Below are 22,180 nucleotides of genomic sequence, written 5' to 3' on the forward strand. Positions count from 1 at the left end.
GGGGTGTTGCCGCCAACCACGAAAGTACATCCGATCCGACTCCTTCAGAATATAGGTCATGACAACAATTCTAACGTGGACATGAAAACATCATTTTACTCACAGGGTAATGGCGTATTTTATTTCTAACTCTTGAATCGCAATAACGGTTTAACAACAGTGCGGTTAAAGCATAAGGCTTTAGCTGCTCTGGATTACTTTTTATTGTTCGTTGTACGGGTAACCTTTCACTGCATGAAATCCCTCTGGTTTAAGGATACTGTGGGTCGTCAGTCAGCAAGGCCAACTACACACATCAGACATTATGAGACATAAGTCATTACTAAACTGAAAATAATAAATTTATGTTATATTTAGTTCAGGAATTGTGACTTCCGGTTCGGTATTCCGCTAAAATAAAAGCACAGTCGAATATTGCTATTTACGCACCTTATCAATACTAATAAAACAGCCTTAGCATACTATAAAAAAAAGCAATCAGGATAGCAGGCAAATACTAGTTAATGAATAAATAATGGTTACAAAGATAAGTAAAAGTGTTCTGACTTGACTGACTAAAATTATGTGATTACACAGTAATTATTAGTAGTAACAAAATAATAATCTAAAAATAATAATCTAATTCCCTAATTGTTAATCATTGGTTTCACACAACATTACATTGAAAACACAGGGCCAACTGTCACCACTGTTCATTGCAACAGTACCCCAAAAAGGTTAAATTAGTTTTTATTATCCTTCAAAAACCAGATCTCAATGAACAGTTTGTTGCTGACACTGCATCACTGTTCCATTTGTCTCTGGTTCCTCTTCATGGACTGAATGAAGAACTGAAGAGGGTGCTCACATCAAAGTAGTGAGGTCACAGTTACCCACAGCCGCCCTACGATGAACTAACAGACCATTAACAGCAGTTCTTAATAACAAATACACATTTTTAAATGCAGTCCGTTCACAAGAAATGAATGTATGTTGAGCACACACATCATGGCCTTAGACAGACACCCCACAGCCAAACCTGGGGGCGAAATGAAATAAACAAGCTTTAGAAGAGCTGTAGAACAAAGAAGACACAGCTGAACAGCCAGTCAGCATCAGCTCTGAGAGGAGTGATGTGTGTCTCATCGTTCAGCCTCACTGACCTCATGCTCTTGTCTCGTGTCTCACAGACTCCAGTGCTACATCAACAGATTTAGGGGATGACCCAGCATCCGTCCAGTCCAAGGCAGAAAGCTCTTCACTGTCTGCAGGCCTGCTCATACCTGTGTTCATCTGAGCTAAACAGAGCAAAGCAAAACCAGTCACAAAAAACATATGGACCATACGTACATATGTAAGGAGACACACGCAACTGTTTCTGTGGAGAGATGCGTACACATGCAATGAGGCAGAGTGAAGTCCATTCCCCAGCTGTTCTGTGGACAGCTGCTGGCCACCTATAGATCCAAAAATCTGTGTAGACTGTTGTTGGACATAACTTAGTGCAAACGTAATATATTTTATATTATATTTTAGCAATATTTAGTTGTTTTGAAGGTCAATTTGAGAATTCATCAGACAGTCAAAGTAATCAAAGTAATTTAAAATTTGCAAGGATTAGTTCAAGGGGCAAAAATGTATCTTTGTGAATCAGCTACCACAAAAAAAAAATCATCTATTTAAAGTTGCAATTAGGCGTGAGACCTACTATAGGTTTAATCTTGAGGTTAAGGCAAATATTATACAATTTCTAGGTTGAGGTTTGCCACCTTATCTTCAAAGTAATGAGACGACCTAATGCGGGCAGATGATAACACCCATCAGGCACGCCGCGCTCTGTGTGACGACGGACGCAAGGCAACGCCCCCTTGTGAAATATTTCGGTAGCTCCACTGTGGCAGATGTTTCAAACAAACTTGCTAACTGTCCTTCCCCCGGGTCAGTTGACAGACATAAAGATGAACCAATAGTGTATTGCCTAGGTAACTCGCGCCTTCACTCTAAGCATTTGATTGGATAATTAACTTCCGGTTGTAAACTAACGCTGCGTTTATTAACATCAGAGTTATCGATATTCCGAGAATCAAATTTGTAAATAGTGTCCACGTCTACATCCAAGTCGTAATTACGACTGTAAAACTCAGATTTTTCAGAAAGCTCCGACATATCCGACTTGGTACTTAATTAATAGCCCAGTAACTGAAAACTGAAAATGCCTCACATCTGCCACGGTTCGCCGTTCAATGTAATATAATCCAAATGTAATGTGTATGGTGTTGTTATCATGTCAAACGACTGTATTTATTTTCATGTTCTAATCCTCATACAACCACCTTATTCTCCTCACACTAGTAAAATCATGCAGCCGTGTTGATGTGTAGGCTCACAAAGCGTTAAAATCCGAATCTTCTCCATTCCACCACCCATTCCGCATCACGTGAACGCAACATAAACAACGCACTCCGTCCAGTTCCCGGTGGAGGAGAAAGAGTTGATAGTTGATACCATAAATGTATGGCTAATGCTACTTTTCTGTGACGAATCTAAAGCTTGGGGTCCACTGAGCTGATAATGCGGATGTAGCTCGCTATTCTTATGGCTTTAGCGCCTCCATGTTCTGAGATAGTGACGGGATGTTTTCAGCCAATATGGAAACAAAAAGAGTGGAGATCCCCTCCGACGTACTGGACGACCTCTGCAGGTAACTGGACGCTTTACCGACCTTTACCATCGTTGTTTGACTGTCTACGCGTTCAGGTGTTAGAATATCAACTGTGGCTTGACTGTGTTGTTGTGGTTGCTAAAAACTAGCGGTCTCCGCGGTGCTTGTACGTGTTTGTAGCTCAGCTGATGTTGATGCGTTGCATGATGGAGTGAGGTTCACCACTTTGTGAACACATGATTGGATAAAGGATGTGACTACATGGGCTCAGAAATACCTCAGAAAACTGATGTCAGTAAACATAGTTTGTTTGTAAATTACTGCATTCTGTTTTTATTTACGTTGGCGTGTTCGCAAGAGAACGTGCTCGTCTGCCAGAGCGCGAGACTGAGAGACGAAAGCTTGTTGAACCTCCAAAAGATTTGTGAATAAATTAGTGAAGACGTGACTAAAACCCCCAAAACATGTCCTTGTTCTACCTCGACGTCCCTTCGAGCCCCGGATTCTTCTGCCGTCCTCTCAGGCAGATTTGGTCGTTCCTTTATAATATATGGTTTTGTACACGTCGGTCTGATCTGTGTTTACCAATAAAGATTGGTCACAAATCACCACTGGTCACCGCGCGCTGTACAGTCTGCAGAGACTGTGCATTAAGATTTCATGCTGTATTCAATGCAGTGTAATCCAATGTTTACCTTAAGTCTTTTGTTTTACTCACAATGTCGAGGTTTTGCTGAGGCTGTCATAGACGAGTTAATTCAGTCCTATGACTACGCATTGAGTTCATAGTTGATGTTGTTGCACTGGACTGCTTTATGTTTAGGGGCCATTCTTATTTTCTGACCCCTTTTGTTTGGAAAAGGGGAGTACAAATAAATAGAAATACCCCTCAACATAACGTAATCCAGTACACCAACCCTAACTATGACCTGTGTTATAAACATAGAATTGAATTTACACTCTTCCAACCGTGGCTTCAAAAACTGAACATTACGAACTTCATACAGACTTTATGGCAGAGCTGTGCAGCTTTATTGCAGTATATTGTATAGGTATACCTAATAAAGTGGCCACTGTGCAGTTCTTAATTTCCTCCCTCATACATATGAACAGATCAATCAATCAGAATCTGTCCCACTCATTCCTGTTGTGGTCAAGGATTTGACAGACAGTCAGCAGGACTATCGCTGACACCCCTGTTACCCTGTCCCACAGCAGCATACAAATGTTATTATGATATTGAACTAAAACATGAACTCACTGTCCCTGTTCAAATCTGTAATACATAAAGCCTTGTGTTTAGGCTTGGATGAGAAGTTGAAGGTGAATTTTTAAGAATGCCCTCTGCTGAGTGTAGTGTCAGGACGTGTTTTGAGGTTGGGCTCACAGTGAATGGTATCCTGTTGCGCGCACTGTGTGAGCGTTTATGTGTGAAGGAATAGTAGCACACAGTTGGAGGCTCAGTGAGGGCCCACAGCTGATTTTTGCCCCAGAGCGCCACAGCATGTTATTCCAGCCCTGATCCCACCTCTCACCTCTCACCTCTCCTGTGTTTCTCAAGCCGGTTCATCCTGCACATCCCCAGTGAGGAGAGGGACAACGCTATCCGGGTGTGCTTCCAGATCGAGCTGGCCCACTGGTTCTACCTGGACTTTTGCATGCAGAACCTTCCAGGAGCTCCTCACTGTGGGATAAGAGACTTTGCCAAAGCAGATATCCTTACCTGTGAATGATGATGTTAAATGACCATATCAGTTTTTAAATTTCTTGTTTTATGTCCATTAATGTGCCTTAATACTCAGTCCTCTTTATTGTACTGAACACATTCCAAAGTGTACCATATTTTGGACCTTTTAAATGCCTTTTCATTGTGATAACAGCCACCCAAAACAAGAAATCAGCGAGTTTTAACACAAACTAGCATCAGCAGTGTGATCCTCAGAGCAAGAAAACAGATGCGGCGTTCCTGTTTGTTTTAGACTTTATTGTCCTTGACAGCTGCAAACTCTTCCATCACTGTCCGTTTCTTTTGCCTCATGGAGAGGATGTGCAGAAAGTCCTGGAGCAGTGGAAGGAGTATAAGATGGGTGTACCTACCTATGGAGCAATAATTCTAGATGAATCGCTAGAAAACGTGAGTTGTTCGTGGACACGCAAACCGCCGCACCGCAGCAGTACCTGACGTAGCTTCTGTAAATTTAAATGATATTTCTGATTGATTACATTACTTATCCCTTATTTTCACATCTTTGTTCATCATTTCTGTCAGCGGTATCAACATGCTCACAAAGTTAACTGCTGACATCTGGAAACAAGTCAGACGGGTCAAGAAAAGAGAACTTATTGCAAAATCTCAGCAAGTGGTGGCACAATGGGAAAAAAAACAAAAGTGATAGAGATGATGACCAAAACAAAAATAAGACCCAGGTTATAATAAGTCAGAATTATCCCGATGAGGCCGATGTTGGATCAGGACTGCCTTTCATAAAGTGCTAATGATGCTAATGATAGAGTGTCAAAGATAGGCCTTTATTTTAATGTACCCTGTTTTATACTGTGCATATCATGTTTGAATAAGATGGCTTTGTTTTCTTTTCTGCTTAGCTGTCAGTGTCAGTAAGTCTGGTGTTGTTCTATATTTTTGTTATTTTTAAATTTCAAATCAGAGTATACTGAACATTTCAGACAACCTAGTTTAGCCAAAACCTTCTTCTCAGTATCTGATGGAAACCACTGGTTGAATGTTAAGAATGCCTGTGAAGAGCCTCAGTCATCCAGGTCATGGTTATCCAACGAAGGGTAAATCAAGGCCAACCAGACTTGGTTGTAGAAACTTGAAAATGTTTCGCCTCTCATCCGAGGAGCTTCTTCAGCTCTAACTGACTGGTGGGGAGTCTCACATATTAAACCTCTGTGGGCTCGCTGTCACAGTTGTTGAAAACACTTGGGTGTGGTTGGCTATGTGGGTTCATTTAAAAATGAAACCAATCGACGTGCCAGAGAGCTATCCTCAGACTGTGCTATGGCAGAGAACAATCTGATATGCCAGGCCGTGGGTACATACACAAAGTACTCGTTAGTAGGATCCATTCATTTTGTGAGATTTGTAGATAAGCTAATGACAGCTGTGACAGCTAATTGGAGCATCTCTTCTCTCTAGGTACTGCTTGTTCAGGGCTACCTTGCGAAGTCAGGCTGGGGCTTTCCAAAGGGGAAAGTTAATGAGGATGAAGCTCCTCATGACTGTGCAGTTCGTGAAGTGAGTCACATGTTCTTTTCTGTTCACCTGAGACCAACTGAAAGGATGAAGAGTCACGTACATTTAACGTAGTTCATTGTAGTTCATAGTTCAAATCACTGTTTTCCAGGTGTTGGAGGAGACGGGCTTTGACATCAAGAATCGCATCTGCAAAGACATGTACATAGAGCAGAAAATCACTGACCAGCTCGTGCGCCTCTACATTATACCAGGAGTGTCAAAGGATACCAAGTTCAACCCCAAAACTAGGAAGGAGATCAGGGTAGGAATCCCTTTTCACTCATTCCTCAAGTTAACTTGCACCTTTCTGTCAGTGACAGAGCACCTCATGGCCTTGTTCTTCTTCTCTTGTAGAACATTGAATGGTTTCCTATTGAGAAGCTGCCGTGTCACAGGAATGACATGACCCCAAAGTCTAAACTTGGACTTGCCCCCAACAGGTTTTTCATGGCTATTCCATTCATAAGGTGCGTGTGAAGAAAGCTCACTAAATAACATGTCGTGTCTCATTTGCTTAATCTGTACCAACAGAAAAGTAAAAATACTGTTGTTACTTCATTGTTGTTGAACTTTTGAATGTTTCATCTTGAAAAATGTGAGTTGGATTCCTGGTAGTGGTTGACTGATATTGATGGCACACTTCCTGCTCCACCTGTACAGACCGCTGCGAGAATGGCTCAGCAGGCTGAAAGGCGAGTCAACAGACAGTGATGAGGACTTCATGAACAACGGCAACACTCCATGCAAACCCTCAGACAATGCTCGGTAAAAAGAAATTCCTCCAGTCCTCCAGTTTAGAAACAAATTAAAGACAGATACACTTACTGACAGGCTGGTGAACCTAGTGGAGTATTTTAGCGGCCAAAGATATTTTTCTTAGGAGTTGGTGTATTTCTGTACTGTAGCTGTGTTGGATCTATATCATCATTATCCTTCAGCAGAGGTTCAAATCATTGCCTTCTGGGCCACCAATCTCCAAAGATAATCTCCACACACTTTTTTTCCCATCTCTTAGGTCAAAATCCCGCCGCCTCACAGGTACAGATGCGTTTCCAGGAGATGGTTGGGCGAAACACAAGCAGCAGAAGGCTCTGGGCCAGCTGAGCCAGTATGAGCTGAACCAGGTCAGGAAAGACAAGATGACTGTGCTGCAGTTAACCATTAACCAACAGCAGCATCTCACAGTGAGGCTCTATGTTCCCAGCAGTTAATAGTTACACATGTTGGCTAGACTGAAGAAAACAATGACTCTAATAAATAATCTGCAGTTGGCTTGTTTAGACAGAGCCTCACATCTGTCAGTAAAACCCTCCACCTGTGATCAAACACGGGGCTGTAAATCACTGAGGAGAGCTGAGCCCTTCTGCCTCCACTGTGTTCACACAGCAGCTAACATCATCTATAGACTTATCATAAATGCCTTGAATTTGTGGTCATGCCAGCGTCAACCATCACCGTCAACAGGGTTTTAGTTCTGACGTTTGTTGTGGCAGAATGTGACATCTGACGTCTTCTGTCAGCTCAGGGCTGTGCGAATAGTTAATGTGACTATCCATTGATTTCAATAATTCTGGATTATTTCTTCTATTTTGACATGCTTTAAAACAGAATATTTAAATGTAGTTAATGCAAATATCAACATTTTTGTTTCATTTGGTGAAATGTCGTTAAAAATGTCCAGTAAAAAATGGAGATTTTATATATTTTGTGGCACGTTGACCCGTCCTTAAGGTAACCGAGGGAACTGCTGCTCCAATCATGAGCTGATAATGTGAATTAGACGTATCACTTATCTGGTTCCTATTTTCCCTGTGCAACGTTTCCCATCTCCCTCACCAATTTCCAGTTTTCCTCATAAGCATAAGGAAGTAAGGAGTATCATACGACGAGGTGTAAATTCAGGTATCATGGAATTTGCTATAGCTTTGCAAAGCATATTTAATTTAGAAGTTTCAACATTTTAAGTTGATGAGGGCCGCTTTCACACACCATCTTCATGAGATGTGGACTTTGTTAGTGGCTTCAGATGGAGTTGCTGCATCTCAGTTACCTCAAAACTTCTGTTCTTTGCTCTGTAGAACCCAAACTTGAAAGGCAATGGGAAGAAATGTCAGGACTCGCCTTATGTGAAGAAAGGAGCCAGTGACAATGGAGCCGGCAACCAGCAGGTGAAAATCCTATTAGTAAGTACAACACTGTATTACCAGAGACTGTTTTTGCCACTGTGGTAAGCAGATTTTGAAAATGGCTGATTGTGTTTAGTGATTTTATAGTTTACAGTTACAATCAGTGCGCTATTATACTATTTCCGCAGAAAGAAGATAAAAGAATCCAACCCAGAAGACTGCAAGACAGTTTTGAGAGAGGTACGTTTCTATAGTTACCATGTCTAACTTTGAGACTGCACTCACCAGTGTTCACTTTGTCACCTGCTTTTTCTCCGTGTCCTGTGTCAAATCATATTTATATTGACCAAACGATTCCACATGTGAGAGCAGAGAGCTGAGAAGCTGCAGCAGCTTGAGGTTCAGCTCCAAGAGGTTCTAGTTAATGTCCACCATAAAGAGGCTGCTGCTGTCAGGGGCTAAATGAGGAGCACTGGTTGTGGTCCCAAAAGAGCAGAGTTTAATTAAATGCTGGCACAATGGTAACCAAATGGGACATAAAAATCTTCCTTCCACAAATGACACATGGACCTTCCCCACAGATTTGGCTCCATGCAGCTCCATAGATGACCAGACCATCCACAGCAGAGTCTGTGAGCACCTGCTGTCCTCCAAGGCGTTCCTCAACTTCAGATTTGACAGAGACGCCATCATGAAATGTTTTGACTACTGACATGGCTGAGGAAGCATCGACGGCTAACGGCTGTCTCAGAGATGTTTTACCTTGCAGTCCAGGCATGGGTGTTACTGAACATACCCTTTTGGTTCTTGCCTTGCTTGTCATGAACACTCATTTATAACGGGGACTTGCCCGTTTTTCATGGAACACATCAAGTAAGCTTCACTGGAGTCGTTTGCCTTTGTCACCCAACTGCTCAGACCTTCTAAAACGGGTGGACACGTAACAGCGCTGTCTTCAGTCTGCCTGATGCAGATGTCTGGAGGAGACAACACATAGACCACAAGTGGAGGACTGCTGTGGTCATCAGTTAGTCTAAAAGATGGAGGATTTTGACACCAGAATGGATTTTAAGCACATGTGAGGTGACAGTGAAAGGTAATAAATTGAGCTGTGATATCTTAGTGAATGTGGCCAGTGAATCAATGTGAAATGTATCATATGTATTGATTTTAAGATGTAATAATTTAGGCATTGATCATCTCCTTCATTCTTCTGACTGGATCCCAAACATCTGCTTCAGTGTGGTGGGGATTACCAGTGTTTTTGGCTCAGATTTTATCCATGAGTGGAGGATGTAATGTTTCTCTGTTGTGTGGAAGTTTGTGGTTGCCAATATTAAAATGGAATCATTAAATCGTAGTGATGTTTGCAAATCAACCAGTTTCTAATTAAAATTCAGTTCGGCAAATCCTTTTCAGAGGACTTAACAGTATATTGTTACACATTGATGATAATAATTGAATAAATCAAATGGGTTGACTGTATGACACCTAAATGAAACTTCTTTCTGAAGTGAAATGACGTCGTACACCACGCACACACACACACACGCACACACACAAGGAAAGTGACTTTTCAGTTTGATTAAATGCTTTGATTCTAATATTTTCAGCCTCAGACTTCCATGCATTGTTGTCATTTGTCTTACAGTAACCCACATCCTGCTTGTGTTTGTACGTTTTTCAGCAGTTTTCAGCAGTTATGTTATTCAAGGATGTTCTTTGCGGCTTTACAGGTTTAAGTTTCTCACACCAGACATCATCAGTAATATTCTTTATCATCCATTACTTAGTTGCTATGGTTTGGCTGGCATGAAAATATGCAGACTCTTGGGCTTTGGGCCATGATTGAGGACCACTGTGAACAGAAATTTGCCTCAAGAAGATTACAAATTGCTCTTACAAAGGGCCACTTTGAGGGCTTTTTATCCATCAGAGCTGAAGACATGAACAGTTTTATAGAGTCAGTACCTGTTCAAGAACTCTTTAAAGATCAAGTTTAACAATTTCTGTGTTCTTAAGGGATTATCACATACATGTGAAAGGACTCAATCTGGATGTGAGATCTCTTCTTGTGATATTTGTCATGGGGGGTTCTTTTTCTAAAATGTTTTATTTATGCATTTGTACGCATGAAGTGGTAGAAACAAACAGAGTGATGTTTTACAGAGGAAGTAAAGCTGCATAGGTTTAGCATTAATGGCTGATGTTTGGTCTCAGCAACATGGAATTAACAAAGTGAGACTTGAAGCTGACTCTTTGTCAGCTTGCACTGAGTTGTCTCATCACTTTCTTGATAGGAGAGCAAACCTTAGCCTAAGAAGGTGTTTATTAACCTAATATCTGCCTTAACCCCAAGAGTAAAGCAACAGGAGAGCTGACACATCATCGTCATCATCGATTCACAAAGATACTGTCAGATTTTTACTGTGCTGATTTTCAAATGACCATGAAAATCGTGTAGTACTGAACCTGGTTTTGTGTGTGTGTGTGTGTGTGTGTGTGTGTGTGTGTGTGTGTGTGTGTGTGTATAAACAAACTGCTTGCTTACAAATGATTAAATTCAGTTTTTATTTACTTTTTACACAGAGTCCCAACTTTTTTTAGAATCTGGTTGTAGAACTGAGTCCATAAATAAAATCTCTCCAGCTTCTGTCCTGACCATGAACACCTTTCTTGTTAGACACCCAAGGATGGAAAAAATAAACCTCCCTCAATCCCTTGGCTGCATTTGGACCAAACTGGCTTCTCCTCTATGACTTCTCTGTCTGGCAGCGTCACATAATAATGAGATTAAATCTTGATTGTGTCCAAACTAAAATAAGACATCAGATGCGTAACATCAAAACAACCTTGCCATTTATTTACATAACATAATTTCACTTGAACGGGGAACAATATGTACAAAATAATAAACTGAAATCAACACAACAGAACAATCGTACAGCAGATCTACTCCGTTTTGCAAATTATTCAACAAAGTATACAAATGCAGCTGCTTGACAAGGATCACTTTTAGACTTTTCAGTTTGTTTTCTCTGTACTGATTTTTTCAAGTCCAACTCTTGAACGGTGGTTTGAAGCAGGAACTGAATTTGAACTTGAACCTGTGATGATCCACCAAGACAAACGCTAAAAAGCCACCCAGGTTTCACAGGTTATCCACCCCGCGTATCCTCCTGGCCAGCTGAATGTCACGGGGGAACAGGGTGACCCGCTTGGCGTGGATGGCACATAGGTTGGCATCTGAGAATAACAAGACAAGAAATGCCTCTGCAGCCTGGGAGGAGGACGAAGAGGAAGAAGATTGTTATTTAAACAAACAAATCCAGGGCATTGTTTTCTCCAACAGATAATTGTTCAAATGTCACCCAACTTCAGTGAGATTCTCAAAATAACAGTTGCAGCTACAGTTGCATTCGCAGATGCAACTCAAAGCAGATTTTCAATACACTGAACATGTTTGTCGGTTGTCTTGCTGGTTTCTACTCTAAATACAAATAGGCTTTCTGATGTACAACCAGCAGTTCATGATCCTGACTTCAAATTCTAGTTCAAAAACATTACTATGCTCAGTGTTCCCCAGCATCCTATATGGTGTAGTAATTTTGTGATGCACAAAGTAAAAACCTCAGAGAATACAGTCACAATATTTAATATTAAGGTTGCAGGATTTAATATTTTTTAAGTGACAATAGGTGAAATAATGCAGTGTCAGAGGGGTCACTCATACTGATGACCCCTCTGACAATTATTACTAGTCTTGCACTTCCTCTGTCTGTTTGCTGTACGGATCAGTTTTCTCCAGAAGCCGTTGAGCATAGCATGACAGTAAGTACAGTAAAGTAACAGTAAATTATTAAAACTAAACCATGATTATTGTGTCTAATATATTTCATATCTCACACCATGGACTCTGACCAGCAAAAAATGTAATAAAAGCAAACGGGAAAAAAAAAAAGAAAACAAAAAACCAACTTGAGCGCAACCCCACAGCAGACATCAGATGACCACAGTATTGTGGTCGACTGAAGTTAACAGCTTACCTCCTGCAGGGCAAGAAGAGCATAGACCTGCCACCTGAGCGCCTCTCTGGAAAAACTCTCACACACCTCACGAACCTGAACCAAGAGGAGGAACGGAGACATTTAATCAACAAGGCTGTCGTCATGCAGGCGAGAGCAAAGCATGAAACAGCTGAGAATGATGCCCTATCAGACTGTGGGTGCACTTTAAAACTTTATGCAAAACTGCATATAAAAGACAGCCTCTTGGGTTTATTTATAGATTGGAGTCCATCCAGAGAAATTTGAACAGTGCAGACCATCAGACTGATTTACAGCTCAGAACGTCAACACGGTGCCCTCGCCGGCTGTATTACTCACGCTGTCTTTCTCTAAATATGTGAATCACAAAAATGTAATGATCATCCTGACACCTGGTGGTGGTGAGCTGTCCCACAAAGCAAGTCTGACAAAACAAAATATATTACATTCTTTGTAATACTGGGGTGGATGTATTTAACACTTGCCACATTGTGGTCTGACTGTGGTCCTTGTTCTTTAAGCTGCTTTCACTGCTGAAAGTTACACTGTGACTTAAACACAGCCCTTCACAATGCTGGCGGACGCTGTGGGGAGCTGTTGTTGAGAAGTCACAGTTGTTGACAAAGTCGTGTGTGATTTTAAGACTGTGCAGTGTGAGGTGCTAAAGCAGCAGACATGCAGCAAGAGGCAGACAGAAACACGGCTGTACGTCTCAATGCTCCAATGCAATCAACAGTGTGAAAATACTTGACCAGAGCAGACATAGATCTGTTTGAATAATCATTGTCTACGTAATACCATATAAACACATGGTTTGCTGCTGTTTGACTCACCAGGCGAGAGAAGGGTCCCTTCCTGAGCAGCAGATCTGTGCTCTTCTGGTACTTGCGAATCTCCATTAAGGCCCTGGTTCCTGGACGAAACCTTCTTTTCTTGGGAGACGCGGGAGGCTGCTCTGGAAAGCAGATACAGAATGTTTGAGCGGTTGTTGTGACAGCAGGACAGTTCAGCTTACCTCTAAAGGAATAAAGACACAACTTGACAAACATGTTAAATATTCTACATCAGTCAATCAACTTATGTGTTGTAGTAATGAGGGTCAGTAGTGAAAGCCTATTTCAGCGACCCGCCAACAGTGGCTGACTCGCATTTGGCAAGGGCTGGTGCTAATTTTTGACCATGAATGTCCATCCTACTACTTGAGGCACTCTCACTTGACACTCCACTCCGTCTTGGGCTCCTGGATGTTGCACCAGAAGACTTTGGGTCTGGCTGCGGGGGCCGACGTTGAGGCGTTTTCCCCTTCCGACGGCTGGCAGATGTATCATGACGCATTGTCTCCAACACAGGTCAGGACCACAAGAGGAAGAATACCGCAGCCGAGGTCTGACTGCAAAAGACAGGAGAGATAGGACATTACATGTTTTATCAATCACAAAACAAGCTTTCAAGTCAACTCTTTATAGGAGATGGATACTTTTTTAAGGTACAGTCTGGTGTTACAGCAGCAGATACTTCTGTATCGCTTGTCAGACGGCGGCAGGCTGAACAGGCTGTGGCTGGTTTTGTCTTTTAGTATCCGTCAGGCTCTGCACAGGCAGCTCATTGATATCACTGACGCTCAGTAGATGGGTACCTTTGCCTCCTTGGTTTTGTTAATGTCGAGCAGTCAGTTGTTTCTCACCCTGCAAGACTGTTGATTTCCTCTTGTTATGAATTCTCATTGCTGTAACTGGATGAACAACGTGATTTTTCTGTCACACTGTTTCCTATACACCATCTGTGGTGGCCCGCCACAGTATCAACACTGACTGCCACATATTGATTTTTATTATCTAAAATAGGTTAAATTATTTTACTGCAGAGATGCATGCAGCTCATTGATTCAGTCAGCCCTAATGTATCACAGTAGCCGTACTGAATTCATGTTAGGGGTTACTGTGATCTGGTCTGACTCCATGTGGGGTTTAAAGAAAACTAAGGTTTCACACAAATACCTCCTACAACATCATCAACAACAATAATAACAACGGCATTTTCAGTATAGAACATTCAACATTCAGGTACCGAGGCAAGAGTAAGGGGATCAGCTGGATCACCAGAGTTTGGCTGGACCTCATTCTACAGTGCAGATCCACAGGCCCACAATAACTGAAACTGAGGGCTAAACAATAAGGCGTAAAATATATACGTCGACTGTAAACAGATGGGCAATACATTACCCTTCAGCGGACTAACTTTGAGAAAGAGCTTGCTAGACGAGCTTGTTGTCTCAAGAGTTCAGAAGCTGCAAAATCAGCAGGAAAAGTGAGAGCAGACTCATGAGGGACTGAACGCTTTGTCTGCAAAGCTTTCTCACCGGCTGCCAGTCAACAGGTTAACGACAGTCAAGTTTGTATTTCTGTATTTCTAAGAAGTCTCTGTGACCGAGTCCGGTAACGTTACTGTATGTCACAAGGAAACATATTAATTCTGCATAATGAGCTCTGGAGCAGGAGATCTAACAGCTAACGTTAGCTTACAGGAGTTTCAGTTAGCTCCCTAGTCACTTTGACGGTAAGGTAACTTTAGGTCCTTTTTACGTTTATGGCGTCATGAAAACTCGTTCTTTTAATAAATTTCCTAACCCAACAAAGTCATTGTAAACGTACCTGTGCAGCTGAACAATATTCCCGAATTCACAGTTTTATAAAAATACTGGAGCCGCTGAATTACGCTTAGCAGTCGCCAGACACAACAGCATCCAACTGAAATTCAAACGACGCCTCTTCACCAGCTCAACCAATTAACTTTGAGCATGTGGGCGGGACAAACTCTTTGGGAGCGCTTGGTGATGAATATCTGAACTCGCTAAATGGGTGGGCCTGTGAGCGACAGAATACACATCACAGATTTGATTGAGTGTTTGCACGACCGCGCACTCCTCGGTTTAGAGACTGAAACGCACCATGAAGCTGCATGAAAAAGAGACGGATTATTGGATGTCTGTTTAAAAAGCAAGTCAAATTACAATACATAATAATATAGATCTTTAAAATCTATATATTCAATGTCTAGGCTTTTTTAAGAACACTTAATTTATCCCATGCTGGACAAATTGTTGTGACAGTATAAATCCTAATAGTTGCCACAAATTATTTTAAAGAATTTCTTCATTAATTTGAACAGACGCTCATATTTGACTATATGCTGTGCTGCTGTACAAAATGTGAATTTTGAAAAATACAATCTGCATTGAGACCCATCATGTAAACTGAAGCTGGGGGGTTCCCCACCATATTTGCTTAGTAGAGCATCAATCCCTGTTTCAAACGTGGAAATGAAATGCAATTAGTTACACACACTTAATTACATTTGAGAAATATAGGATTTAAAAGATAGCTGACTTGTGATAGCATAGTATAGCAATGCAGTGCAGAAGTGAGTGAAATGTTATTTTCACCACTATAACAGCAAAAATAACTGACATGAAAATCTCTAAATGAATACAGTATTTATCCTAATATAAAGTGCTTGATTGCCGAGCAACAAAATCTGGTTTGGTGAAGTTTAAAGCCATGCCCCATCCAGGCACCCTGGCTGCACTAAAACTACTCTCTTCCAACCCTTCAGGTGCAATCACCAAATAAGACGCAGACACTGATCACTTCACAGACAAAAGGTTTTATTAGAAAAACTACTTCCTTTGCAGTCAATGTCTTAGAGAAACTAGAGAACAATCTCTTCTGATTCCTTTCACCACACCTGTCTTTCTTTTCATGTAGTAAACTAATGCATTTCTAAACAATGAAAAGATTTTATTCCACCAGGAACATTTCATTGTATTTTATTCAGTGTGCATGATCTGAACAGATTCGCTGACCACATCCAGAGAGAGCGGGGTCACAGTTTTGGTCAGGACAGCCGTGGTGCCGGGTTTATACCTGTACTGTCCCTCTCTGAAAAAAAGGACAGACAAGGAGAAGAAAAGTCACATTCAAGTGTATTGATTGATTGAATTCTTTGTTTCTCAAAACATACTCACTCAGGTTTACTCTGTACACTGTTAGGTCCAGCAGTGCCTGAGCCAGGATACATTTAAACATAAGTGTAGTCACTGATCGTCATTCTGCACTATTTCCACATGTATTTTCAGCAAAATTTAAAGTTACTCATACTCTTTAGCTGAGACTCTTCTCCAGGGTGACAGTGAAATGTAACAAAGGTCCAATACAATATGACAGAGACCAAAAACAGCAGCAACAGTCAGAGGGTTTAAAGTTCAAATCTACGCAAAAAATAGTATGTGGCCACAGTGTTACGACACTCAACAACTGACATTAATATACAGTATGTGTCCACAGTTGTCCCGTTACAGAGACTCAAATATAGCAAAGCCTGAGGAGTTATGGAGAAGCTGACATTTTTTCCAAAGCACAAACTCACATTTTGCTTTTTGTTTATGGCACTGAAGGCAATGCCTGTTTTCAAGCATGGTGATTTTAATAAATTTGTTTTGGAAGAATTTTCACAATTTATTACCATAAAAATCTTTCTTTCCTGTGCATGCGTGGGTTCTCTCCGGGTACTCCGGCTTCCTCCCACAGACCAAAAACATGCTCATTAGGTTAATTGATGACTCTAAATTGTCCGTAGGTGTGAGTGTGAGTGTGAGTGTGAATGTGTGTTTGTCCTTGCATGTGGCCCTGCAATCGGCTGGCGACCGGTTCAGGGTGTACCCCGCCTCCCGCCCACTGTAGCTGGGATAGGCTCCAGCCCCCCGCAACCCCGAAAGGGATAGGCGGTATAGATAATGGATGGATGGAAAATCTTTCTTTTAGGTTTAATTTGAACATTTATTTTAAATTTGTTTCATGGACACTAATGTTTTTATTATTTTTTTTAATTACATTTGAGGGGAACCATGTACAACATGAAACATGCATGTTACCATTTGATGTATTCTACCAGAGTTGACATAATGTTATGGTTCTAACATTCAATTTCACAGTTTTTTAACCTTTTTTTTTTTTGCATGTTTCTTAAAATTAAGATTTGGATCTATTATTACATCACCTTTGACGTGAATGCCACCTTTCTTACCTCTGACCATGTTTTTTTAACTACATTAATATAACAGAATATTAAAGGGAGAAGAAGTGGAGGACAAATCTGATCAGTCTGTTAAAAGGCACAAATGTAATGGCTCACCTCTTCCCCTTCATCGTGGGTTTGTCGTAGCCTCGCAGGTATTCCACTCCAGCTTCAGTGATGACACACAAGTCCACATTGCTGCCTGATCCCAGGTCACAGAAAATCCCTGCAGCGATGGCATCTTGTACAAGCTGCTTCGCCTCCTCCAGCTGAAAGGGAGAGAGGAGAAAAGCAGGGGAGGAAGATGTTCATTGGTCAGATTATTAAAAGAGAACAACAAAAGCTCTGACTGTCCCTATCTATCTACATCTTCTGTACATCACCATGCCAACTTTATACTGCCACTGACTGTGATGGAGGTATTACAACTGTAATAGAGCATAAATGACTCCATAGTGTATTATTTACTGCAGTTTTTTGGTGAATTTTTGCCTTCTGTCCTGAGCTTTTAGAGAACAATGACACTGGTCAGGGTTGGGGTTTTTCCACATAAACAGTGTTCTCCAAATCAGACAACTTAGTGTGGACATAATCTACGTTCTACTGTGCAGAAACCGTGATAGCAGCAGCAGCAGATAAATCACATTTTGAGGTTATCGATTCAGAATTCATGTTTTCTGACAATTTATCTCCAGTCACCTATTGAAGATTATATTTGATAGGAAAAAAATCCCCAAAACAGCACTTTTGGGAGGGAATGGGTTCCTATATCACTGAATAAAAAAGAGCAAATACAGTTTTATAGAGCAACTATTTCTCCAATATAATGCAATTTACAGTGAACAACTTGCCAGTAAGAACTCCTCTCTGTTCTTCACTATAGCAGACATCATATTTTATTAATCATACCTGCCAGAAAAAGAAAGCAGAGAGTCTGTCTCACCTCCATGTTTGGTTTGAATCTGTCCTCAAAAACAGAGACAGCAGCTGCAGCTCCAGAGCCTGAAAGCACATCAAACATTTTTCATTATATGTTGCTTACTGTATGTGTTGTTCGATTTTTGGCTGGTTTTTAAAACCTGGTCCTGAGTGAAACTTTAATCATTCAGCTGTATCTTAATGGACAAAATAAAAAACTTGAAAGTTGAACTGAGATGGGTTTTTTTGCTGGCGTGGTCACCACATAGAGAAGTATACAGTACATTAAACACATAAACACGTACCCATGGTAAGGAAAGGCAGTTTGTCGTAGGAGCCGTGGGGGTAAACACTGTACAGGTGAGCTCCAGTCACATCGACTCCTCCAACGATCAGAGATGAACCGACGTGACCCTGGTATCTGAAAAACCAGACAGACATCACAACAACACCCTGCAGTCTCTCGTTCAGTGGAGGAAAAGGAACAAGTCTGCCTGGACATGTGTGGATGTTCATGAGCACAGAAAGCCCACAGACGAGAGATATCATTTGATACATGAAACAGAAAGTGAGCTTTGCATCCTTTACATCTCTGTTACCTCACCTGAACAGCATCTGTTTCAGCTGTCTGGTTACCATGGCAACGAGGGGGGGTCGCCCCGTGTTGAGCGTGTGCAGTTCCACATTGGATGACATGATCTGTGTGGTGATCTCTGCATCTGCAGCCACGCCGGCGCCACAGCAGCTACAGAAGATACAGAAGTTATCTAAAACCTCTGACAGACTTTTAAAATAATTTGTGTATTAGTGTCATACTATCATCACAAAACAACACAAAGCATGTCCATCTACAATAATACAAACACAAAATAAAAGTCATCTGTAAAATACCGCTGTGGTTTTACTCACTAGATCTTTGGAGCAATATAATGGATCTTCATGCAGTTTTTGTCAGCCACCACCATGTCGTCTGTAGCCCTGGTGTCTGCTCCCAGGATCACGCCATCCTGACAGACAAGGACGGGAAATACTCATCTATCTATCTATCTATCTATCTATCTATCTATCTATCTATCTATCTATCTATCTATCTATCTATCTATCTATCTATCTATCTATCTATCTATCTATCTATCTGAGGCATATTTCCAAATATCAGAGTTCCTTTCAGTGCCTGGTTTCTGAACATCTGTCTCTGAGTGAAAACACTGATGGCAGATCCTCACCTTGTAAACAATCCCAGCGATGGTGGTCCCTGTCTTTCTTGCACCGGGGGCTTTGTAGCCGAGCTCTGAAAAATTGGCCTCCAACACTGCATTTCTGGAAATAATGAAAGACGAGTGACTCTCATATTAGTGTGAATGCACCACAAACCTCCCATCTCCTATTATTGTCCATAAGCATCCCATAAATATTCTGTATAGTGCCCAATAATGGATGTATTTATGTCAAAGGTATATTACATTATAAAATGCCAGAAGAAATTGTATATTCACAAAGGAAAGTAATCAGAAAGTACACATGACTGCATTACATTTTATGAAAGTATCATAAATTTCGTTTGGAAAAATATTTTCTCTGATAAATGCAGTGAGCTAAAAAGGACTACGCCTTCCTCTGCGGGTAAATGGAGGAAGAGTGGCACAAAGCGAAAACAAGGTAGAACCCAAACCTTAGAATTGTGCCTTTTCCTCCGTTTATACTATTGATATAGTTTATTTTATACTACATAATGGTATAAACTGACGTGACATGATGACATGTGACAGCTGCATGTCTGTCCATCCTGAAAGAGGAACCTCTCCTCTCCTCATCTGCCTCAAGTTTCACCCATATTTTTCCTGGTTAAGTTGTTTCTTATCTAAATGAACATTGTAAGGATGAGTGTTGTATGTTGCACACATTGTAAAGCCCTATAGGGACATAGCTCATGCTGAGGTAACCAAATATTATATTTTACATTTAACTTGGTCTATAGTTTATTGGCTGGTTTAGTATTTCTATTATACTCAATATATTGAAATTTGACTGATTTTAGTCCAATAAATAAATAAATGAATAAAAATAGCGATGGATTCAGCATTTCCCCACCAAAATTATGCTCCACAGGCAGTGTGAGGAAGCTCTGAAACAACTCTAAGAACTTCATGTTGGAAAATGAAATCAAAATCACAATGTCATTCACATTACTGTTGTCTGGGACCGGGATGTGGACTCATGAGGTCAGTTTTTCTAAAATCCAGGCCTCAGCCCTGCATGAACCCGAGTGTGTTGCTGTGTGTGCCACAGAGACTTCCCTGAAGTCCCCATGGCAGAATCACAAGAATGCTGTGGTGACATGAAGATCACAGGAGGCAAAGAATGATCAGTAAACTTTATAAACTCAGTCGAGAGCAAGACAGTGAAGGACACGCTGCAGTATGAACCTCTCTGTGGACATTCTAATATTTCCTGCTGAGCAATATTTCAGCCTCAGTAACAACAACAGAACAATGTTTACCTGCGGCTGTTTTCGAAGCTGAACCCTCCAGCCTGCAGCTCACAGGGCTTCAGACTGTGAAGCATCTTCAGTGTGAAGACAGAAGAGACGAAGTTTAGAGCTGATTCTGAAGTGGACAAAGGCCCTGTCAGACTGTGTCTCAGCGTTTTTCATCAGTTTTTACTTTTACTTTCACTTCTTCAGTGCAAGCCAAGCCCTCCTGCTCTCCACTGTAAAAGATGTCAACACTGACCAGACATTTGTTGTCATGTTATGAGTTTTGAAACACTGATTTTTCATCAGAGAGGCTGTAGGTGCTGTCAGAGGAGTGCTTTCCACTTTTAGTGAGATAAGCCGATTTGCATGAGAAAAAAGAGACATCTCATTTTTGCCTCTAAAATGAACTTCTGAATTATATTGACATTTCTTGCAGTGTAGTAAAATGTGAGCATCAAGATGGAACCTGGTTCCTGGAAGCATGAAATGTCGGCTCAGGTGACACCTGACATATCAAAATAATTGATTTTTATCAAACAAAATTCAACCATCTAGTTTCACTTTTTCTTGTCGCTTTTTGAAAAGTTTTTAAAGTAATCAATCCACAATTATATGTCCTATATATGTATGTATACACACACACACACACACACACACACACACACACACACACACACACACATATACACACACACATATATCTGTGTGTATATATACATATACACACACACATATATGTATATCTGTGTGTATATATACACATATATATATGTGTGTGTGTATATATAAAAGAAATCATTAGTGTTTTCTATTTTGTTTCTTGGTGTTGTAGAAAATGGTTTTACACACTCAATTCTAATGTTACTGCTGATGTTAAAGCATGAATGTGTCAAACATGCAACTCTGGGAACAAGTGTGGAGGGCTCTCTGTTGTGTTATATGTATGTATGTATGTATGTATGTATGTATGTATGTATGTATGTATGTATGTATGTATGTATGTATGTATGTATGTGATGCAATGGTTCTAAAAAGTGCAAAAAAGTTATATATATATAAATCAAGAATACACTTTGACACAAGTATTGTTATAATTTTTTTTTTTTTTTTAATTTTGTTTAACACATGGCATGCTCTGATTATTTTTTTTATTGCTGTCACACAAAACAGGCACTAAACCATACTGTCAAAATACATTTCTTGCACTACTACTCAGGTATATTGATTTCCATCCAGCTTCATGTTTGGTATCAACTCCAATCAATTCCATTTTAAGTGCAGAATCACCATCCAGCATGGTGTCAACACACTTTACAATAAGGTGAAACACACAGAAGAGAGAGAGAGAGAGAGAGAGAGACAGAGAGAGAGAGAGAGAGAGAGAGAGAGAGAGAGAGAGAGAGAGAGAGAGAGAGAGAGACTTCAGACCACATGTTAAAGGGGATCTTTGATTGTAATAAATAATAGAGAAATAAAACAACCGCATTAAAACAGCCACATGTTTGAAAAGCCGATGGACCCGACTGTTCTGAGCTCTCTGGGATGTGACTGTAATGAAGTGCGAAAGGGCAGGTTCTCAGTATTCATTTAAAGACTTCAGCTGAATGTGCTTCTTTAACTCACCAGCTAACACAAAACATT

The 22,180-nt window shown here is 40.8% G+C and overlaps 3 protein-coding genes across 4 annotated transcripts; 1 reads left to right on the top strand and 2 right to left on the bottom strand.

Moving 5' to 3' along the window:
- Positions 1 to 2,404: 2,404 nt before the first annotated feature.
- dcp2 (decapping mRNA 2) lies at positions 2,405 to 9,510 on the top strand. Of its 2 annotated transcripts, none has more exons than XM_070989665.1 (11): positions 2,405 to 2,680; positions 4,203 to 4,354; positions 4,648 to 4,775; positions 5,802 to 5,900; positions 6,010 to 6,162; positions 6,255 to 6,367; positions 6,561 to 6,665; positions 6,916 to 7,024; positions 7,979 to 8,083; positions 8,215 to 8,266; positions 8,608 to 9,510. In XM_070989665.1, exons 1-11 carry the CDS (start codon positions 2,613 to 2,615, stop codon positions 8,736 to 8,738), a joined length of 1,215 nt encoding a protein of 404 aa, XP_070845766.1. In that variant the 5' UTR covers positions 2,405 to 2,612; the 3' UTR covers positions 8,739 to 9,510. The 2 variants fall into 2 exon arrangements, with proteins under 2 accessions (XP_070845766.1, XP_070845767.1); XM_070989666.1 differs by having other exon boundaries at positions 7,979 to 8,068; positions 8,608 to 9,509.
- Positions 9,511 to 10,868: 1,358 nt separating this feature from the next.
- cenpa (histone H3-like centromeric protein A) lies at positions 10,869 to 14,840 on the bottom strand. Its single transcript, XM_070989117.1, has 5 exons — positions 14,724 to 14,840; positions 13,287 to 13,462; positions 12,906 to 13,027; positions 12,073 to 12,147; positions 10,869 to 11,306 (listed from the first exon to the last, which is right to left on the bottom strand). Exons 2-5 carry the CDS (start codon positions 13,405 to 13,407, stop codon positions 11,178 to 11,180), a joined length of 447 nt encoding a protein of 148 aa, XP_070845218.1. The 5' UTR covers positions 13,408 to 13,462; positions 14,724 to 14,840; the 3' UTR covers positions 10,869 to 11,177.
- An 881-nt stretch (positions 14,841 to 15,721) lies between these two features.
- psmb10 (proteasome 20S subunit beta 10) lies at positions 15,722 to 20,724 on the bottom strand. The gene is made up of 8 exons (XM_070988746.1): positions 20,564 to 20,724; positions 19,290 to 19,383; positions 18,973 to 19,070; positions 18,668 to 18,808; positions 18,369 to 18,484; positions 18,089 to 18,147; positions 17,263 to 17,414; positions 15,722 to 16,010 (listed from the first exon to the last, which is right to left on the bottom strand). Exons 1-8 carry the CDS (start codon positions 20,626 to 20,628, stop codon positions 15,899 to 15,901), a joined length of 837 nt encoding a protein of 278 aa, XP_070844847.1. The 5' UTR covers positions 20,629 to 20,724; the 3' UTR covers positions 15,722 to 15,898.
- Between the last annotated feature and the right edge of the window lie 1,456 nt (positions 20,725 to 22,180).

Source organism: Chaetodon trifascialis, chromosome 20, assembly GCF_039877785.1.
Source record: "Chaetodon trifascialis isolate fChaTrf1 chromosome 20, fChaTrf1.hap1, whole genome shotgun sequence".
Taxonomy (NCBI): domain Eukaryota; kingdom Metazoa; phylum Chordata; class Actinopteri; order Chaetodontiformes; family Chaetodontidae; genus Chaetodon; species Chaetodon trifascialis.